This window comes from Rhea pennata, chromosome 36 (assembly GCF_028389875.1).
Source record: "Rhea pennata isolate bPtePen1 chromosome 36, bPtePen1.pri, whole genome shotgun sequence".
Taxonomy (NCBI): domain Eukaryota; kingdom Metazoa; phylum Chordata; class Aves; order Rheiformes; family Rheidae; genus Rhea; species Rhea pennata.
The window spans coordinates 191,589-207,342 of NC_084698.1; the positions used below are offsets into that span (position 1 = coordinate 191,589).

Below are 15,754 nucleotides of genomic sequence, written 5' to 3' on the forward strand. Positions count from 1 at the left end.
GACACTTTGACACGCACACACTCGAACACCCCAACACACACGCAAACACCTCAACGTGCACAGAGACACAGACACCCCAACACATGCACAAACACCCCGCCACAGCCCTGACACACGCAGACACCTCGATACCCTCCAAGAAGCCCCAATATGCACCCCAACACTCAGACACACCACATGTGACACCACAACACCCCAATGCACTCACACCCCTTAACACACATGTAGCACCCTGGCACACCCCTGGGCACAACCCAGCGTGCTCACACTCCCCCAGAGACACCCCAGCACACCCACACCATGACAGTCCCACCACACACCCCGATGTGATGCTCCAACACGCTCGCACACCCAATGTGACACTCCAACACTTCTGTGCTCCGTCGCAGCCCGGCACACACAACACCCCAATCCCGATCACATCCCAACAAGCTTGCACACCCCAAGCCCCCAATCACACCCCAACACACACACACCTCAAGCTGCATCACACCCTGACACGCTCACGCACCCCATCATGTTCAACACTTTAGCATCCGTCACACCCTGACACACTCGAACACCCCTGTGCCCCGTCACACCCCAACATGCTCGCGCACCCCGTCGCACACACGACACCCCAGCATCCAGCACACTCCGACACACTTGCACACCCCTTTGCCCCATCACACCCCAACATGCTTGCACACCCTGTCACACGCATGACACCACTGCGCCCTGACACGCTCACACACCCCCGTCGCACACGTGACACCCCAGCATCCATCACACCCCGACATGCTCGCACACCCCGACTCACATGCACCCCCCCCGCCCCCGGCCCGGCAGTAATTAGCGCGCTCCCTAATGAGCGCGGCCCCCGCCGGGGTCCCCCCCCCCCCCGCCCGCATCATCCCGGTCAGCCGCAGCATCCCCGCGCTTGTCACCATGGCAACGCGGCTGCCGGGCAACGGGGGGGGGCGCCATGGCAACGGGAGGGGCCATGGAAACGGAGAGCCGGGAGTAAGGGGAGGGGGGACCGGTACTGCCTGCCACCACCGCCCCCCCCCAGGGCTCCCCAGGGCCCCCCGAGCCCCGCATTTGCCCCTCCCTCCCCGCAGCATCTTCTCCTTGAGGCGACCTTGTGCTGCCGCGGGGGGGGGGAGGGGAGATGGGGACCTCCCCCCCGGCATGGGGGAGACTGCCCCGGGCACGGGGACCCCCAAACCCGCCGGGACACGGACTCCCGTGGGAATGAGGGAAAACTCGGAGGAAAAGAGACCCCCCTGCCCCGAGGGACGGAAACCTCCCCCAAGGGTACTGTCCCCCCGTCCCCTCGCTGGGGAAGGGGGAGGGTCCTCGGGGTCTCCGGGGTGGGGGGGTGGGTGTTTCCCCTTCAGAGCATCCCATTCCCATCGGTGTCCCCGATGACGTCACGTCTGGTTGTCGGGGCAACCATTGACTGGCGGTCGGTCCTGGACCAGCTCACCCCAAAGCAAAGGGGAGGGGAGAGGCGGGGTGACCTTGAGGGGCGCCCGGACGCCTGGGTCCTTGAAGGGGGTGGGGCAGGGTCTCCCGGACGCCTGGGCCCCCTTCTCCCTCCCCGCCTCCGCTGGCGCCGCCCGGGATCTGCCGGCGCGTTTGGGGCCGGAGGCAGCTGCTCCCCCCCCGGTCCCCCCCCCCCGGCGTCGGGTTACTGCGGGTCCCGAGACTTTCCATGCGCTGGGGGGAGGGAGGGGGGCAAAGCCCGGACGCCTGGGTCCCAGGTGGGGGGCGGGGGCACAGGGGCGACTGGGTCCCCTGCATTGCACACGTGCCCCCCTCTTATCCCCCGGAGGGGGAGGGGGCCTTGGGGGCGGAGTTACATCCTCCCGAGGGGGCAGCCCCCTCCCCCCATTGGTCCTGTCCTCCTCAGGGCCTCATTTGCATTTCTTTGAACCTACCGCCTCATTTGCATCTCATATGCATATCATTTGCATCAATCGCCTCTCGGCCCCGCCCCCTCCGCGGCCGCCGGCGCTGCCTCGCCCCCTGGCGGCCGCGCCGCGGAACTGCAGCGCCGGCAAGGCGGGGGCGCCCGGACCCCTGGGCCCCCCCGGGGGGGTATCGGGGGACATCAGAGTGGGGGGAGACTGGGGGCACAGGGCGGACGCAGACGACTCGGGCGCCTCTCCCGTAAAAGACTCGCTGGGTTTATTGGGGGCCGCGGAGACGTCACCCAAAGAAAAGAGGAAAAAAAGAAAAAAAAAAAACGAGAAAAGGGGGAAAAAACGGAAAGGAAAGAGAAATAATAATAATAATAATAACAACAGCCCCCCCGGGGCCGAGAGAAACAGGGGGGCCGCCCCCTCCCCAGAGCGCCCCTGCTGCCCCATGTCCTTGGGGGGCCCGTATGTCCGTGGCCTCCTGCAGCCAGTCCGTGCGTGAGGGGGGGGGTCCGTCCTCCTCTGTGCCCCCTTGCAGCAGGGGGAGGTCCCCCAAATCCTTCCAGGCACAGCATGGGGGTCCCATCCCCCCGGCAGGGTAGGGGGCAGCAGCCCCCCCCGGGAAGGCACAGCGCAGTTTTGTGGGGGCTCGCAGTGAGGGAGGAGGGTGCTGAGTCCGGAGGGGGGGGCTTTTTTTGGAGGGGGGGGTCGGTCCCCCCCGCCCATCCCCCAAGTCCTGGTATACGCACGGCGTACAAGGAGGGGTGGTCACTCCTGGTCGCGAGGGCCCCCCTCGGGGGGCGGCGGGGGGCCCCGGGGGGCCGGAGGGGCTGCCCGCAGCGCCTGGATGCGCCGGCACTCGGGGCAGACGCGAACGTGGGTGCAGGGTGGGGGGGCCCCCTCGGACGCCTGGGTCCCCGAGTAGAGCTTGCCGTTGCTGAAGCGCATCTCACGCAGGGAGGGGGCCCCCGCTGGCCCCCCCCCGCCCCGCGGCGGGGGCCGCCGGCGCCGCCGGGCGCGCGCGGGCTTGCGGCAGGACACAGCGTGGCGCAGCTCCCGTAGCATCTCGGCGCACAGCGAGATCTGCGGGGAGGGGGCAGGGGGGTCAGCCGGACGCCTGGGTCCCCTTTGGGCCTCCCAGCCCACCCCCTCCCAGACATCTCCCCGGCTAATCCCGAACACCTAGGCCCCTCCGTGTCCAGCCCATCGTGGCCCAACTCTGGTCACCTGGATCTCCTGTCCCTCAGCCCAGCCTGACCCAGCCCGGTGCCCCCCACCACCCCGGACACCTGGGTCTCTCACCTCCTCGGTCTCGGCAGAGCGGCGCGTGGACCAGACGAACTCCATGACGGCCACAAAGATGGCAACGATGAGGCCGCAGACAAGCACCACGAATATGCCCCCGATGTTCTCCATGCCCAGCCCTGCGGGATGCGGGGGTCAGAGGGAATCTCCCTCACCTCTGCTGCCCCCAGGTCCCAGGGAGCCCCATTGGCCATCACCCCACCCTGCTCCCAACCTGTTCCCTGCCCCAGACGCCTGTGTTCCTTCCCATCAAGTTCACACCTTTGGCTCGGTGGTCCTCCTCCTTTGGGCAGTGCCCCCCTTCCCACCACTTCCGCTTGAGGATTTCCAGCCGGTTGTTCTCCTGCAGCTGCAGGATCGCCAGGGTGATCTCATCCCGAAATGGTGAGCCTAGAGTGGGGCAGGATGGTGGTCCAGATGAGACCAGGCCAGGGCTCAGCCCTTGCCTCCCTCCTCAGCCTGACTGGCTCCTTTCACCACCAGCCTGCCCACATCATGTCCAGAGGCAGCCCCACATGTCCTTGGTCCCGTACCCAGCGGCATGCCGATGCCATAGCCCTTGGTATCCAGCAGCCCGCCAATCTGGGTGAGGTTGCAGTTGTGCCGGCGGTGGTACTCGTTCATGGTGGACTCCAGCAGGAAGGCGTACTTGGAGTTCAGCACCCGGGCGATGCCTTCCTCCGTGCTCTTCACGAAGACGCTCGGCTGCTTCGACTGCATGTAGTTCCACATGCGCTGGTAGGTCTGGTACCGTGAGTTCTGGGGGGAGATGGGCATGGGGGGACTCAACGGGAAGGCAGCTGTGGGGCAGCCAGGGTGGCTAGAGGGGCTGGGTTGGGTGTGTTTTGCTTGGTTGGATTGGGAGAAATTGGTTCATCTTGTTGGGTTGACCCAGGTTGAGTTGGGTTGCAGTTGGGCTGCACTGGGTTGGATTGACCCACGTTGGGTTGTTTGGGTTGAGCTGAATCGAGTTCGACTTCCTTGGATGCACTCGATTGTGTTGGGTTAGTTTGGGTTGGGTTGAGTTAGGCTTGTTTGCATGTGCTGTATTGGGTTGGGTTGACCAACATCGGGTCAGTTTGGGTTGGGTTGAGCCAGTCCAGGTTAGGCTTTTTGGCTGGGTCAGTCTGAGTTGGGTTTGTTCTGTTTGGCTGAGTTAGGTTGGGCTGAGTTGGGTGGGGCTGGGTTGAGTTGGGTTTGTTGGGTAGGGTTGAGCCAGGCTGGGCTGAGTTGGGTTAGGTTGAGCCAGGCTGGGCTGAGCTGGGTCAAGCCAGGCTGGGCTGAGTTGGGTTGGGTTTGCTGGGTTGGGTTAAGCCAGGCTGGGCTGAGTTGGGTTGGGTTGGGTTGAGCTGAGCACAGTTGTGTCAGGTGGTGGGATCTGCAGCTGCACCATTCACCATCGCATTCCCACCCTTCCCAGGCTCTCCTCACCTGGAAGAAGGTCATGGTGGAGCCAGCATGGATGGTGCCGTACTCGATGTTGGTCTGGTCAGCCAAGTCATCAGCCGACTCGATGGGCACCTCCATCCGTTGCACGGTGAGGAAGGCAGCCAGGTTGGCCGTGTAGGAGGAGATGATGATGAGGGTGAAGGCCCACCTGCGGGATGGCCCAGGGGGTGGGGGGGGGGTCAGCCAGGATGGCCCGAGGCTGGGTCCCCATCGCTGCCACCGCCCCCCGGCTCACCAGACCCCGCTGACGCAGCGGGTGGAGAGGGCGCGGGGCATGATTTCGGAGCCCTGCTGCATGAAGCCACCAACGGGGAACCAGAGGCTGTTGCCCAGTGTGTACTGGTTCTCCAGGAGGTTGTGGCGTTCCCGCAGGCAGGGGTGCGGGTTGTACCACTCGTAGGGGCTCAGCCTGCGAGGGGGGGGGAGGCTGTCAGGGATGCTGTGGGGGGGACACACACTGCACCCTGGGGGGGTCCCTCTGGCACATGTCCCCCCCCACCAGCATGTGCCCCACAGCGCCCCCGGCAGGCTGCACCAGGATACCCTCACACCCTGCAGCTGAGGGTTCCTGGGGATTTTGGGGGGCGGGGGTCCTTGGAGTCTGGGGGGAGATTTTGGGGTCATCCCAGGTTTGAGGGTACCCTCAGGGTCTGGGGAGGATATTGGGATCCCCTCAGAGTCTGGGAGAGAGATCAGGGGGACTGTCAGGGTGTTTTGAGGGTCTCAGGGGGGCGTTGGAGTCTCCCCAGGATTTGGGGTGTGCTAGAGTCTGGGGAAAATATTGGGGCACCCCCAGGATCTTGTATTGCCCCTGGGATCAGGGGGGATATTTGGGGCCCCTTGGCTTTTGGAGGTGCCCCGAGGCTTGGTGGGGGATACTGGGGTCCCGTGGGGTCTGGGGATGTCCCAGGGTCTGGATAGCAGGATCTCCTCTGGGTTTGGGGCGCCCCAGGGTCTGCTGGGGATAGTGGGATCCCCCCAGGGTTTGGAGGGTGCCCCAGGATTTAGGTGGGATCTCCTCTGGGTTTGGAGGTGCCCCAAGGTGTGGATAGTGGGATCTCCATGGGATTTGGGGGTGCCCTAGGATCTGGGGGGATAGTGGGGTTCCCCCGGGGTGTGGGGGTTCCTCCCCCGGGAGGGGGGGATCTTTCAGGACCCCAGGGGGTCTCACCGGGCGGCCAGGAAGAGGACGCAGCTGACGGCCAGGTAGGCGAGGAGCATGAAGAGCCAGACGGCGGGCGAGAAGGGGTCTAGGAAGGAGAAATACCCCGGCTTGCGGCCCTGCGGGGACACGGCGTGAGACCCCCCCTCGGCTCGGTGCGGCCCCCCCGGCCCCGGCCCCGGCCCCCCGTACCATGTGCACCCGGTAGAGGATGCTGATGCCCAGCGTCATGAAGGGCTTCGAGAAGTCGATGACCTTCTCCCGCTCCGCCGTGATGGTGAAGGCGGCCACCGCCAGGTCGGCCTTCTGGGGGGGCGGCAGAGGAGGCCGGGGGGGCATCAGCGCCGCGGCGCCCCCCGTAGGCCGCCCCACAGTGCCCCCGCAGGCTGCCCCACTGCGCCCCCGCAGGGTGTCCCTGGGACCCTAGAGCCCCACAGCACCCCCCAGGCTGCCCCAGAGCCCCATAGTGCCCCCACAGGCTGCCCCAGAGCCCCACAGTGCCCCCCGCAGGCTGCCCCACAGTGCCCCCGCAGGGTGTCCCTGGGACCCCAGAGCCCCACAGCACCCCCTGCAGGCTGCCCCAGAGCCCCATAGTGCCCCGGCAGGCTGCCCCAGAGCCCCACAGTGCCCCCGCAGGCTGCCCCACTGCGCCCCCGCAGGGTGTCCCTGGGACCCCAGAGCCCCACAGCACCCCCTGCAGGCTGCCCCAGAGCCCCATAGTGCCCCGGCAGGCTGCTCCAGAGCCCCACAGTTTCCCCCGCAGGGTGTCTGTGGGACCCCAGAGCCCCACAGCACCCCCACAGGGCATCCCTGGGACCCCATAGCGCCACAGCACCCCCTGCAGGCTGCCCCAGAGCCCCACAGCACCCCCCCACAGGGCATCCCTAGGACCCCAGAGCTTCACAGTGCCTCCTGCAGGCTGCCCCAGAGCCCCATAGCACCTCCTATAGGGTGCCCATGGCACCCTCAAGACCTATAGCGCCCCCCCCCACAGGGTGCCCCCAGGACCCACGGCACCCCCCCACAGCCTGCCCCCAGCACACCCTCCCCCGCCTGCTGCCCCCCATGCCCCGCAGCGCCCCCCGCAGCGCCCCCCACACGCCTACCCGGTTGATGAGCTCGCCCACCATGCCGGTCCAGGAGCCGTTGGGCTCGGGCGCCCCGTAGAGCCCGTCCTCCACCAGCTTGATGTGGAAGCGGAACTTGAGGAGCCCGGCCAGCTCCTGCAGCATGTCCACGCAGAAGCCCTCGTAGCGCTCGGCGCCGCCCGCGCCCCCCACCCGCATCACGTAGGGGTTCTCCTGCGGCGGCGGGGGGGGACGGCGATGCATCAGGGATGGCCGCCCCCACGGAGACCCCCCCTTGCGTGGCAGCATCCTCCATGGGGAGAGCGGGACCCCCCCCAAGGGCACCATGGATGGAGACTCCATGGAGGAGACGGTGGGACCCCCCCCCAAGGGCACCATGGATGGAGACTCCATGGAGGAGACGGTGGGACCCCTCCCCAAGGGCACCATGGATGCAGACTCCGTGGAGGACATGGTGGGACCCCCTCCCCACCACAAGACCACCATGGATGGAGACTCCATGGAGAGAACAGTGGGACTCCCCCCTCCAAAACCACCATGGATGGAGACCCCATGGAGAGAACAGTGGGAACCCCCCAAGGGCACCATGGATGGAGACTCCATGGAGGACATGGTGGGACCCCCTCCTTCCAAAACCACCGTAGATGGAGACTCCATGGAGGGGACAGTGGGACTCCGAAGGGACCCCAAATGGAGACCCCCAAGGAGGATGGTCTCTAGGGGACCTCACAGCAGGACCCCAAAGGGACCCTGAGCAGAGATGCCAGGGGAGGTCTGCAAAGGGGCAGCTAGATCCCAAGGGGATCCCAAACGGAGACACTGGGGACCTGAAAGTGAGAGGCCATGGAGGGGACAGTGGGACTCCAAAGGGCCCCAAATGGAGACCCCAAAGTGAGACACAGCAGGACCCCAAAGAGACCCACGTGTAGATCCAGGGATGACCCCACAGAGGGGCATAGGAGGGGATCCAAGGGGACCCAAACAGAATGGGGGCACCCCAGGGGGACACAGCAGGACCCAATGGGGCCACCCCAGTGGAATGTAACAACACCCCATGGTGAGACCAAGTGGAGACCGTGGTGGGGTCCTTCCACAGAAGGAACAGTGTGGTCCCCATGGGGACACCCCAGTGGGAGCTAACGGACCCACCTAGAGGCCACAGCAGGCCATGGTGGGACCCCATGGGCCTATCAACACCTTCCCACCATGGAGACCCCAGGGGGCACACCTCAGAGGGACCTAAATGGACCCCATGGGCCTATCAACACCCCCCTCTCCTGGAGACCCCCAGGGAGGGTGCACAGCAGGGCCCCCAGCCCCCTGGGCCCCCCCCGGCTCACCAGGATGGTGGTGATGATGAGGGTCTTGTTGGCGAGGCTGTCGGAGGCGTTGATGGCCAGCGTGGTGGCGTTCATGGCCAGCGTCCGGTTGGAGTACCACACGCCCACCTGGGGAGGCACATGTGGGGCTGGGGGTCCCCAGGGGGGTCCCCGGGGGTGAGAGGAGGGTGGGGGGGCAGAGGGGTGGAGGTGCTGTGTGGTGGGTGTAATGCAGGGCTGCGCAGAGTGGGGTGCAGAGTGGGGTGCAACCCGGGGCACCGCGGCACAGCGCACAGGGCGCGGCGTGGGGCACAGCGCCGGGTGCAACGCGTGGCGTGGGGCGTGCCACGGGGCGCAGCGCGTGGGGCGCGCCGTGGGGAGCTCACCTCGCGGTGCCCGTGGCGCCCCTTCTCCAGCACGTGCAGGGTGTAGTTCGTGCGCTGGCCCTTGCTGTTGAACTCCACGCGCCCCGTCAGCCCGTCGTACTCTACCTGGCGGGGGGACAGGGGGGGACGTGGGGGGGGGGCACGGGGGGACACACATGACGGGGACATGAGGGCCCCAGGGACAGGGATAAGGGGGGCATGGGGGGCACAGGAACACAGGCAGACGGGGTCACGAGAGGACACGGGGTCGGGGGTGACATGAGGACAACGGGGTTATGGGGGGCATGGTGGGGACACCGGGTGACATGAGGACACCGGGGACGGGGATATGGGGCACACAGGGACACCGGGAAGGGACACAGGCTCAGGACCGCCAGGAGCATTGGGGTCCCCTGGGACGTCGGCCCCATCGGGAGGACTTGGGGTCCCCTAGGGAAGTTTTGGGGATCCCTGTGAGCTCCTGAGCAGCTCCAAGGGGGCTTGGGGGGGATTCAGCATCCCCTAAGAAGGTTTGGGGGATCCCCAAGAGAGGTTCAGAGCCCCCCATAGAGGTTGTAGGAACCCCAGGGAGCTCCAGGGCTACTCCAGGGGGTGGGGGTGTTCTGGGACCCCTGGGAGCTCCAGGGAGAATTTGGAGAGGCCCAGGAGATTTTGGGGGCCCCCAGGAGCTCCAGGGAAGTCTTGGAGCCCCTTGGGAGCTTCAGGGAGGTTTTGAAGCCCTCAGGGAGAATTTGGGGGGGGCAGGAGGTTTGGGGAACCCCAGGAGCTCCAAGGAGGTCTTGGAGCCCCTTGGGAGCCTCAGGGAGGTTTTGAAGCCCCCAGGGAGATTTTGGGGCCCCCTCGTAAGGTTTTGGGGCCCCCAGGAGCTGCAGGGAGGTTTGGGGCCCCCTCAGGGGGTTGGGGGCCCACCATGCGCAGGTAGTTCATGAGGCTGGTGCCGTGCTGCCAGATGCTGGCGGAGTTGCAGGCGAGGGGCCGGACGCCGATCTCCTGGCTGCGGTTCAGCTCCCGCACGGCCCCCACCACCACGTGCACCGCGTCGAACATCAGCGCCGCCGAGAGCTGCGGGCACGCCGGCACGGCGCGGCACGGGGACGGGGACGGGGACAGGAGCAGGATGGACGTGGGATGGGCCAGGGCCAGGATGGGGAAGGGGCCAGGGCCAGGATGGACATGGGATGGGATGCGGTTGGGGATGCGGTGGAGATGGGGACAGGGATGGGACCGGGAAGGGACCAGGATGGCGATAGGGGTGGGGACAAGGACAGGAAGGGGGATGGGATGGGATGGGGTGGGGTCAAGACCAGGATGGGGACCGGAATGGGATGGGATGGAGTCAGGAGCAGCAACGAGGACGGGATGAGGCCCTGCACTCCTTGCACCCCCACAAATCCCCCTGGGCCTCTGCTCTGGGGGGTCCCTGAGCTGCTCTGGGGTCTCCCAAGAGCCCGAGACACCTGGGACCTTGCAGCCCCCCAGAGCTTTTGCCTCTCCCCAAGCATTTGACCCCAGCTTGGATTTGGGGCACCCCGGGTCATTAGGGCCTTTGCTGTCCCCAGGCTCCCCAAGCCTTGGGGCCCCATGTCCCCCTCCGAGGCCATTCGGGGTCTCCACACTGTTTTCAGGGCCCCAGGTGCTCCCTCGGGTATTCTGGGGTCCCATCAAGCACCCCCAGTTCAGTTTGCCCAAGTATGTGGGTTCTCCCAAGGGTTTGGGGGGAATGTCCCAAGTGTTTTCAGGGGTCTCTGGGTCCCAGAGCCCCCACAAGGTGTTTTGGGGTCCCCCAGGGCTTTCAGGTCTTCCTAGGGTTCACGTCTCCTAGGAATTTAGGGTCTCTCTCCGGTGTTTAGGGTCTCACCATGCTAAGGTGCTGCCCAGCTCCAGGGCCTCCCTGAGGTTTGGGGTCCCTCCAGGTATTCAGGGTCCCTCCAGGTGTTTTGCCCCCCCCAGGTGCTTTCAGGGCTCCCCCAGGTACTTGGGGTCTCTCCTATGTGTTTGGGGTCTCCCCCAGGTGTTTGGAGGTCCTACCCCGCCAAGGCACCCCGCCAGCTCCAGGGTGCCCCCCGGTGTTTGCCCCCTCCCAGGGCTTTGGGTCCCCTCTGGTACTTTGGGGTCCCCCCAGGCTTTCGGGGTCTCACCGCAGGGCCGGGGTAGGGGCTGAGCTCGCAGTTCTCGCGCCAGGACATGTTGAGGCTGCGGACGAACTCCAGGTAGAAGGGGTGGCTGGTGTTGAACATGGAGAAGCCGAGGACGGTGGAGGGGGCGTCCGCCAGCGCGTCCAGCCGCAGCATGGGGAAGTCCTGCGGGGCCGGGGACGCACGTCAGGGCCGGGGCCCACGCGGGTCACGGCGTGGGGACGGGGACGTGGGTCAGGGCACGGGGGTGGGGACGGGGCACGGAGGGGCACCAGGGGCCAAGGCACACGGGGGGCACAGGGGGACACGGGGGGCAGAGTCAGGGCAGAGGGGCACACGGGGGAGATGCGGGGACACGGGGGGCATGGGGGGCGGGGGACACGGGGGTGGGGGACACGGGGGCGGGGGACACGGGGGTCCCCACTCACCATGGTGGTCAGGATGTACTTGTAGAAAGCCGACGTCATGCCCAGCTCCGAGGCCTGGGGGAGAGGACAGTGCTCGGCGCGGCCCCACGGCACCGGCCCCACGGCGGGAGCGTCCACGTGGGGCCCAGCCCCATGGCACCAGTGTTCCCACGGTCCCCTGTCTCCATAACTCTCCCCATGGTGCAGGCCCCATGGCGTGAGGTCCCCACAGCCCCGCCCCCCCCCCCAGCACCTCTCCCACGGCCCCCGCCCCCCCCCACTCCCACGGTCCCCCCCAGCAGCTCTCCCGCGGCCCCCGGCCCCCCCCCCCCCCAGCAGCCCTCCCGTGGCCCCCGGCCCCCCCCAGCTGCTCTCCTGCAGCCCCCGGCCCCACCTTGCTGAGGACGAGGTGGGAGACGGAGGCGTTGGCGTCGATGATGATGGTGGTGATCTTGTCGTCGCGGATCTCCTTGAGCAGCGGCGTCGGGTCCTGCGAGTCGTCCAGCATCCGCACCGAGAGCGTCTCGCGCGAGATGAGGAACTGCCGCACGAGCTCCTCCAGGCGCAGCAGGCCTGGGGGCGTCGCGTGAGCCCCCGCCGCCAGGACCCCCGGCCCCGGGACCCCGGGACCCCGGACCCCGGGACCCCGGACCCCAGGACCCCTGGGACCCCTGGGACCCTGGACCCCCAGACCCTGGGACCCCCAGCCCCGGGACCCCCAGACCCCTGGGACCCCGGACCCAGGGACCCCGGGACCCCAGACCCCCGGACCTGGGACCCCCAGACCCCTGAGACCCCGGACCCCCGGACCCTGGGACCTCTGGCCCCGGGACCCCCAGACTCCTGGAGCCCTAGGACCCCCGGACCCCTAGACCCCCAGACCCGGGACCCCAGGACCCCCAGACCCCCAGACCCTGGAACCTCTGGCCCCGGGACCCCCAGACCCCAGGGACCCCCGGGACCCTGGACCCCGGCCCCGGGACCCCCAGACCCCTGGACCCCTAGGACCCCCAGACCCCAATACCCCCAGACCCAGGACCCCAGGACCCCCAGACCCAGGACCTGGGGACCCCAGGACCCTGGGACCCCTGGGACCCACAGACCCAAGGACCCCCAGACCCCAGGACCCCCAGGGCATTGACCCAGCCCTGTGCCCATTCTCCCACTCTGTGTCCCCATGTCCTCGTGCATTGGCCCCATGTCCCCCCCCCGCCCCATTCCTGTGCTTCCTGACCCATAACCCATCCCCACGTCCCCATGGCCCCGTGCATCGTCCCTGTCCCCATGTCCCACACCCTCCCATGCCCCATTCCTGTGCTTCCTGACCCATAACCCATCCCTATGTCCCCATCACCATCCTCATGCCCCGTGCCCCTGTCCCCATGCCCTCCAGTGCCCCCCATCCCCATATCCCCATGCCCCTGTCCCCGACCCCATCTCCACACCCCATGTCCCCGTCCCCTTGTCCCCACATGCCCCCATCCCCATGTCCCCTGGTGCCCCCCGACCCCGCGCCCCCCGCCGCCCCTCACACTCGGCCTTGGCGCAGATGAGGGACGCGGCCGGGTAGCGGAAGCTGCGCAGGATGTGGCCCAGCGCCAGGCTCACGTCCTCGTTGCTGGGGTAGAGGCTCACGGCGGCGAAGCGCAGGTACTGCAGCTTGGGGGTCTCCTCCGGGCCCACCTTGATGTGGGGGATCTGGGGGGCGCCATCAGGCGGGTGCGGGGGGCTGTGGGGGGCTGTGGGGGACCTGGGGGTCTGCAACACCTTGGGGAGCACCGGGGGGGTGTGGGGGACCTGGGGGGCTGCAGGGGACCTGGGGGGCAGCAACACCGCGGGGGGGGACTTGGGGGTCAATGGGTACCTGGGTAGCAATGTCACCCCAGGGGGCACCAGGGGGCTATGGGGGACTTGGGGGGCAGCAACACCTGGGGGGGAAGGAGACCTGGGGGGCCATGGGGACCCTTGGGAGCACCCAGGGAACCTGGAGGGCCATGGGGGGGTGATGGGGGGGCCCTGGGGGGCACCGCCCCCCCCACTCACCTCCTTCTCCCCACAGATGTGGCTGACGGTGGAGGCCGATGCGGGGCTGGAGGCCGGACCCAGCACGGAGACGACCCCCTTGGGCAGGATCTGGCACACTGGGGGGGGGGGGTCAGTGCACACGTGCCTCGCACACGCACCTCGCACACACGCCTTGCACGGTTGCGCTTTGCACGTGCACCTCCTGTGGCCGCCTCACACGGATGTGCCTCGCACAGGCGCTTTGCACGGCTGCATCTCTCCTGTGCGCCTCGCGTGGTCGTGCCTTGCACACACACCTCCGCAAGCCCCTCTCGTGTGGTGCACGCCCCCGCATGCCTTGCACGCCCCCCGGCAATGCCTAGCACGCCTCGCACACTCCTGCATGTGTCGCCCCCATGCAGCGCCTAGCATGCCTTGCACGCTCCTGCATGCCTCGCACGGCCCCCTGCAATGCCTAACACGCCTTGCACACCCCCGTGCACCTCACACATCTCTGTGCAGCACCTCGCACACCCCTGTGCAATGCCTAGCACGCCTCGCATGATCCCACATGCCTTGCACACCCCCATGCAATGCAGAGCATGCCTCGCACACCCCCGGCACCTCGCACGCCCCCATGCAATGCCTCGCACGTTCCCCTATGCCTCGCATGCCCCCCCACACCTCGCACGCCCTCGTGCAATGCCTCGCACGTTCCCCTGTGCCTCGCACGCCCCCGTGCAATGCCTCACACGCCCCCCCGCACCTCGCACGCCCCCGTGCAATGCCTCGCACGCCCCCCGCGCCTCGCACGCCCCCGCGCCGCGCCCGGCGGGGGCACTCACTGGTGTCGGTGGTCTCGTACTGGCTGTCGCGCTGCAGCTCGAAGATGTCGACCTCGAGGCGGGCGCGGGCGGGCGCCTCCAGGATGCCGTTGATGTGCTCGCGGGCCAGCGCCAGGGCCAGGCGCTCGCCGCGGCCGCACACCGTCCGGTCGTCCAGGATGGCCGCTGGGGGCGCGGCGTGGGCCACAGCCGCCCCACGCCCCCCCACGCCCCCCGCAGAGCGCCTCCCTCCGGGCCCTCCCCACCGCCCCACGGATTTGGCGTCCCCCCCTCCCACCATGTCCCCGCACATCCCCCACCCCCCACCCCGGGCCTCATCCCCCTGGGCCCCCCCCCATTGCCCCACACACTTGGGGGCCCCAAACGTCCTGCCATGACCTCCCTGTGTCGTCCCCCCCCTTCAGGCCTCGTCCCCTGCTGCCCCCCAGCACCCCGTTGCCCTGTGTCCACCCCCATATCCCCCAGCGCCCCGAGTCCTCCTGCACCCCCAACACCCCACATCCCCCCCCATCCCCCCAGCACGGCCATGTCCCTGCATCCCCCGTGTCCCCCCGTCCCCCACATCCTGGGTCCTCCCATGGCCCCCGACACCCTGCATCCCCTCATGTCCCCCCCATGTCCTCCCGCACCCCCCAGCACCCTGCATCCCCCCACATCCCCAGCATGGCCATGACCCCCCCCAGCGCCCCATGTCCCCCTGTGTCCCCATGTCCTCCACAGCACCCTGTGTCCTCCCATGACACCCAACACCCTGCATCCCCCCGTGCCCCCCAGCATCACCCTGCCCCCCGTGCCCGCCACATCCCCCTGGCATGGCCCTGTCCCCCCATGTCCCCCCAGCATGGCCCTGCCCCTCGTGCCCCCCACATCCTCCCAGCATGGCCCTGCCCCCCATGTCCCCCTATGTCCCCCCCAGCCCCCCGGCCCGCCGTACCCATGCGCAGGGACGAGAGCACCTGGCGGCTCCGGGGCGCGAAGGCGGCCACGAGCAGCAGCAGGACCGCGGGCGACGCCGGCATCTTCCCCCGCTCCTCATGGAGAAGGTCGGCCGCGGCCCCGCTCGCCGCCTGCCCCGGCGCACTCAGCGGGGGCCCCGGGGACCCCCTGCGCCCTGGGGAGACCCCTGTGCCCTGGGGACCCCCTGCACCCCGGGGAGACCCTGCACCCGGGGAGACCCCTGCACCCCGGGGACCCCCGGCACCCCGGGGACCCCCTGCACCCCAGGGAGACCCCTGCGACCCGGGGACCCCCTGCACCCCAGGTGAACCCCTGCACCCTGGGGAGACCCCCTGCACCCTGAGGAGACCCCCTGCGACCCGGGGAAGAACCCCTGCGACCCGGGGAGACCCCCATGCCCCGGGGACCCCCTGTGCCCTGGGGAGACCCTCGTGCCCCAGGGAGAACCCCTGCACCTCGGGGCCCGTGCTGCATCCCAGGGAGACCCTGCACCACGGGGAGCTTCCTGTGTCCCAGGGAGACCCCCGTGCCCCGGGGACCCCCTGCACCCCAGGGAGAACCCCTGCACCCTGGGGAGACCCCATGCATCCCCAGGACCCCCCTGCACTGCAGGGAGCTTTCTGTGTCCCTGGGGGGACCCCTGTGCCCTGGGGACCCCCCCCCTGTTCCCCAGGGACCCCCTGCACCCCGGGGAGCCCCCTTACACTGCAGGGAGCCCCCTCCTGCACCCCGGGGAGCCCCCCTGCACCCCGGGGAGCCCCCTTACCCCGCGGGAACCCACGCATGCCCTGGG

At 68.4% G+C, this 15,754-nt stretch overlaps 1 protein-coding gene across 1 annotated transcript; it reads right to left on the bottom strand.

The window, feature by feature from the left end:
• Positions 1-2,637: 2,637 nt before the first annotated feature.
• On the bottom strand, positions 2,638-15,023 carry GRIK5 (glutamate ionotropic receptor kainate type subunit 5). The gene is made up of 19 exons (XM_062598745.1): positions 14,939-15,023; positions 14,005-14,169; positions 13,199-13,296; positions 12,688-12,853; positions 11,550-11,728; positions 11,177-11,230; positions 10,752-10,913; positions 9,523-9,675; positions 8,614-8,718; positions 8,249-8,356; positions 6,927-7,121; positions 6,013-6,126; positions 5,830-5,939; positions 4,894-5,067; positions 4,641-4,806; positions 3,743-3,968; positions 3,471-3,599; positions 3,207-3,328; positions 2,638-2,987 (listed from the first exon to the last, which is right to left on the bottom strand). Exons 1-19 carry the CDS (start codon positions 15,021-15,023, stop codon positions 2,673-2,675), a joined length of 2,826 nt encoding a protein of 941 aa, XP_062454729.1. The 3' UTR covers positions 2,638-2,672.
• Positions 15,024-15,754: the final 731 nt, after the last annotated feature.

Coding starts and splice junctions, on each gene's coding strand:
- GRIK5 (XM_062598745.1), bottom strand. CDS start 15,023: ATGCCGGCGTCGCCCGCGGTCCTGCTGCTGCTCGTGGCCGCCTTCGCG. Junction 14,170..14,938: donor GCTCTCGTCCCTGCGCATGG/GTACGGCGGGCC, acceptor CCGCGCCCCCAG/CGGCCATCCTGGACGACCGG. Junction 10,914..11,176: donor AGTACATCCTGACCACCATG/GTGAGTGGGGAC, acceptor CCGGCCCCGCAG/GACTTCCCCATGCTGCGGCT.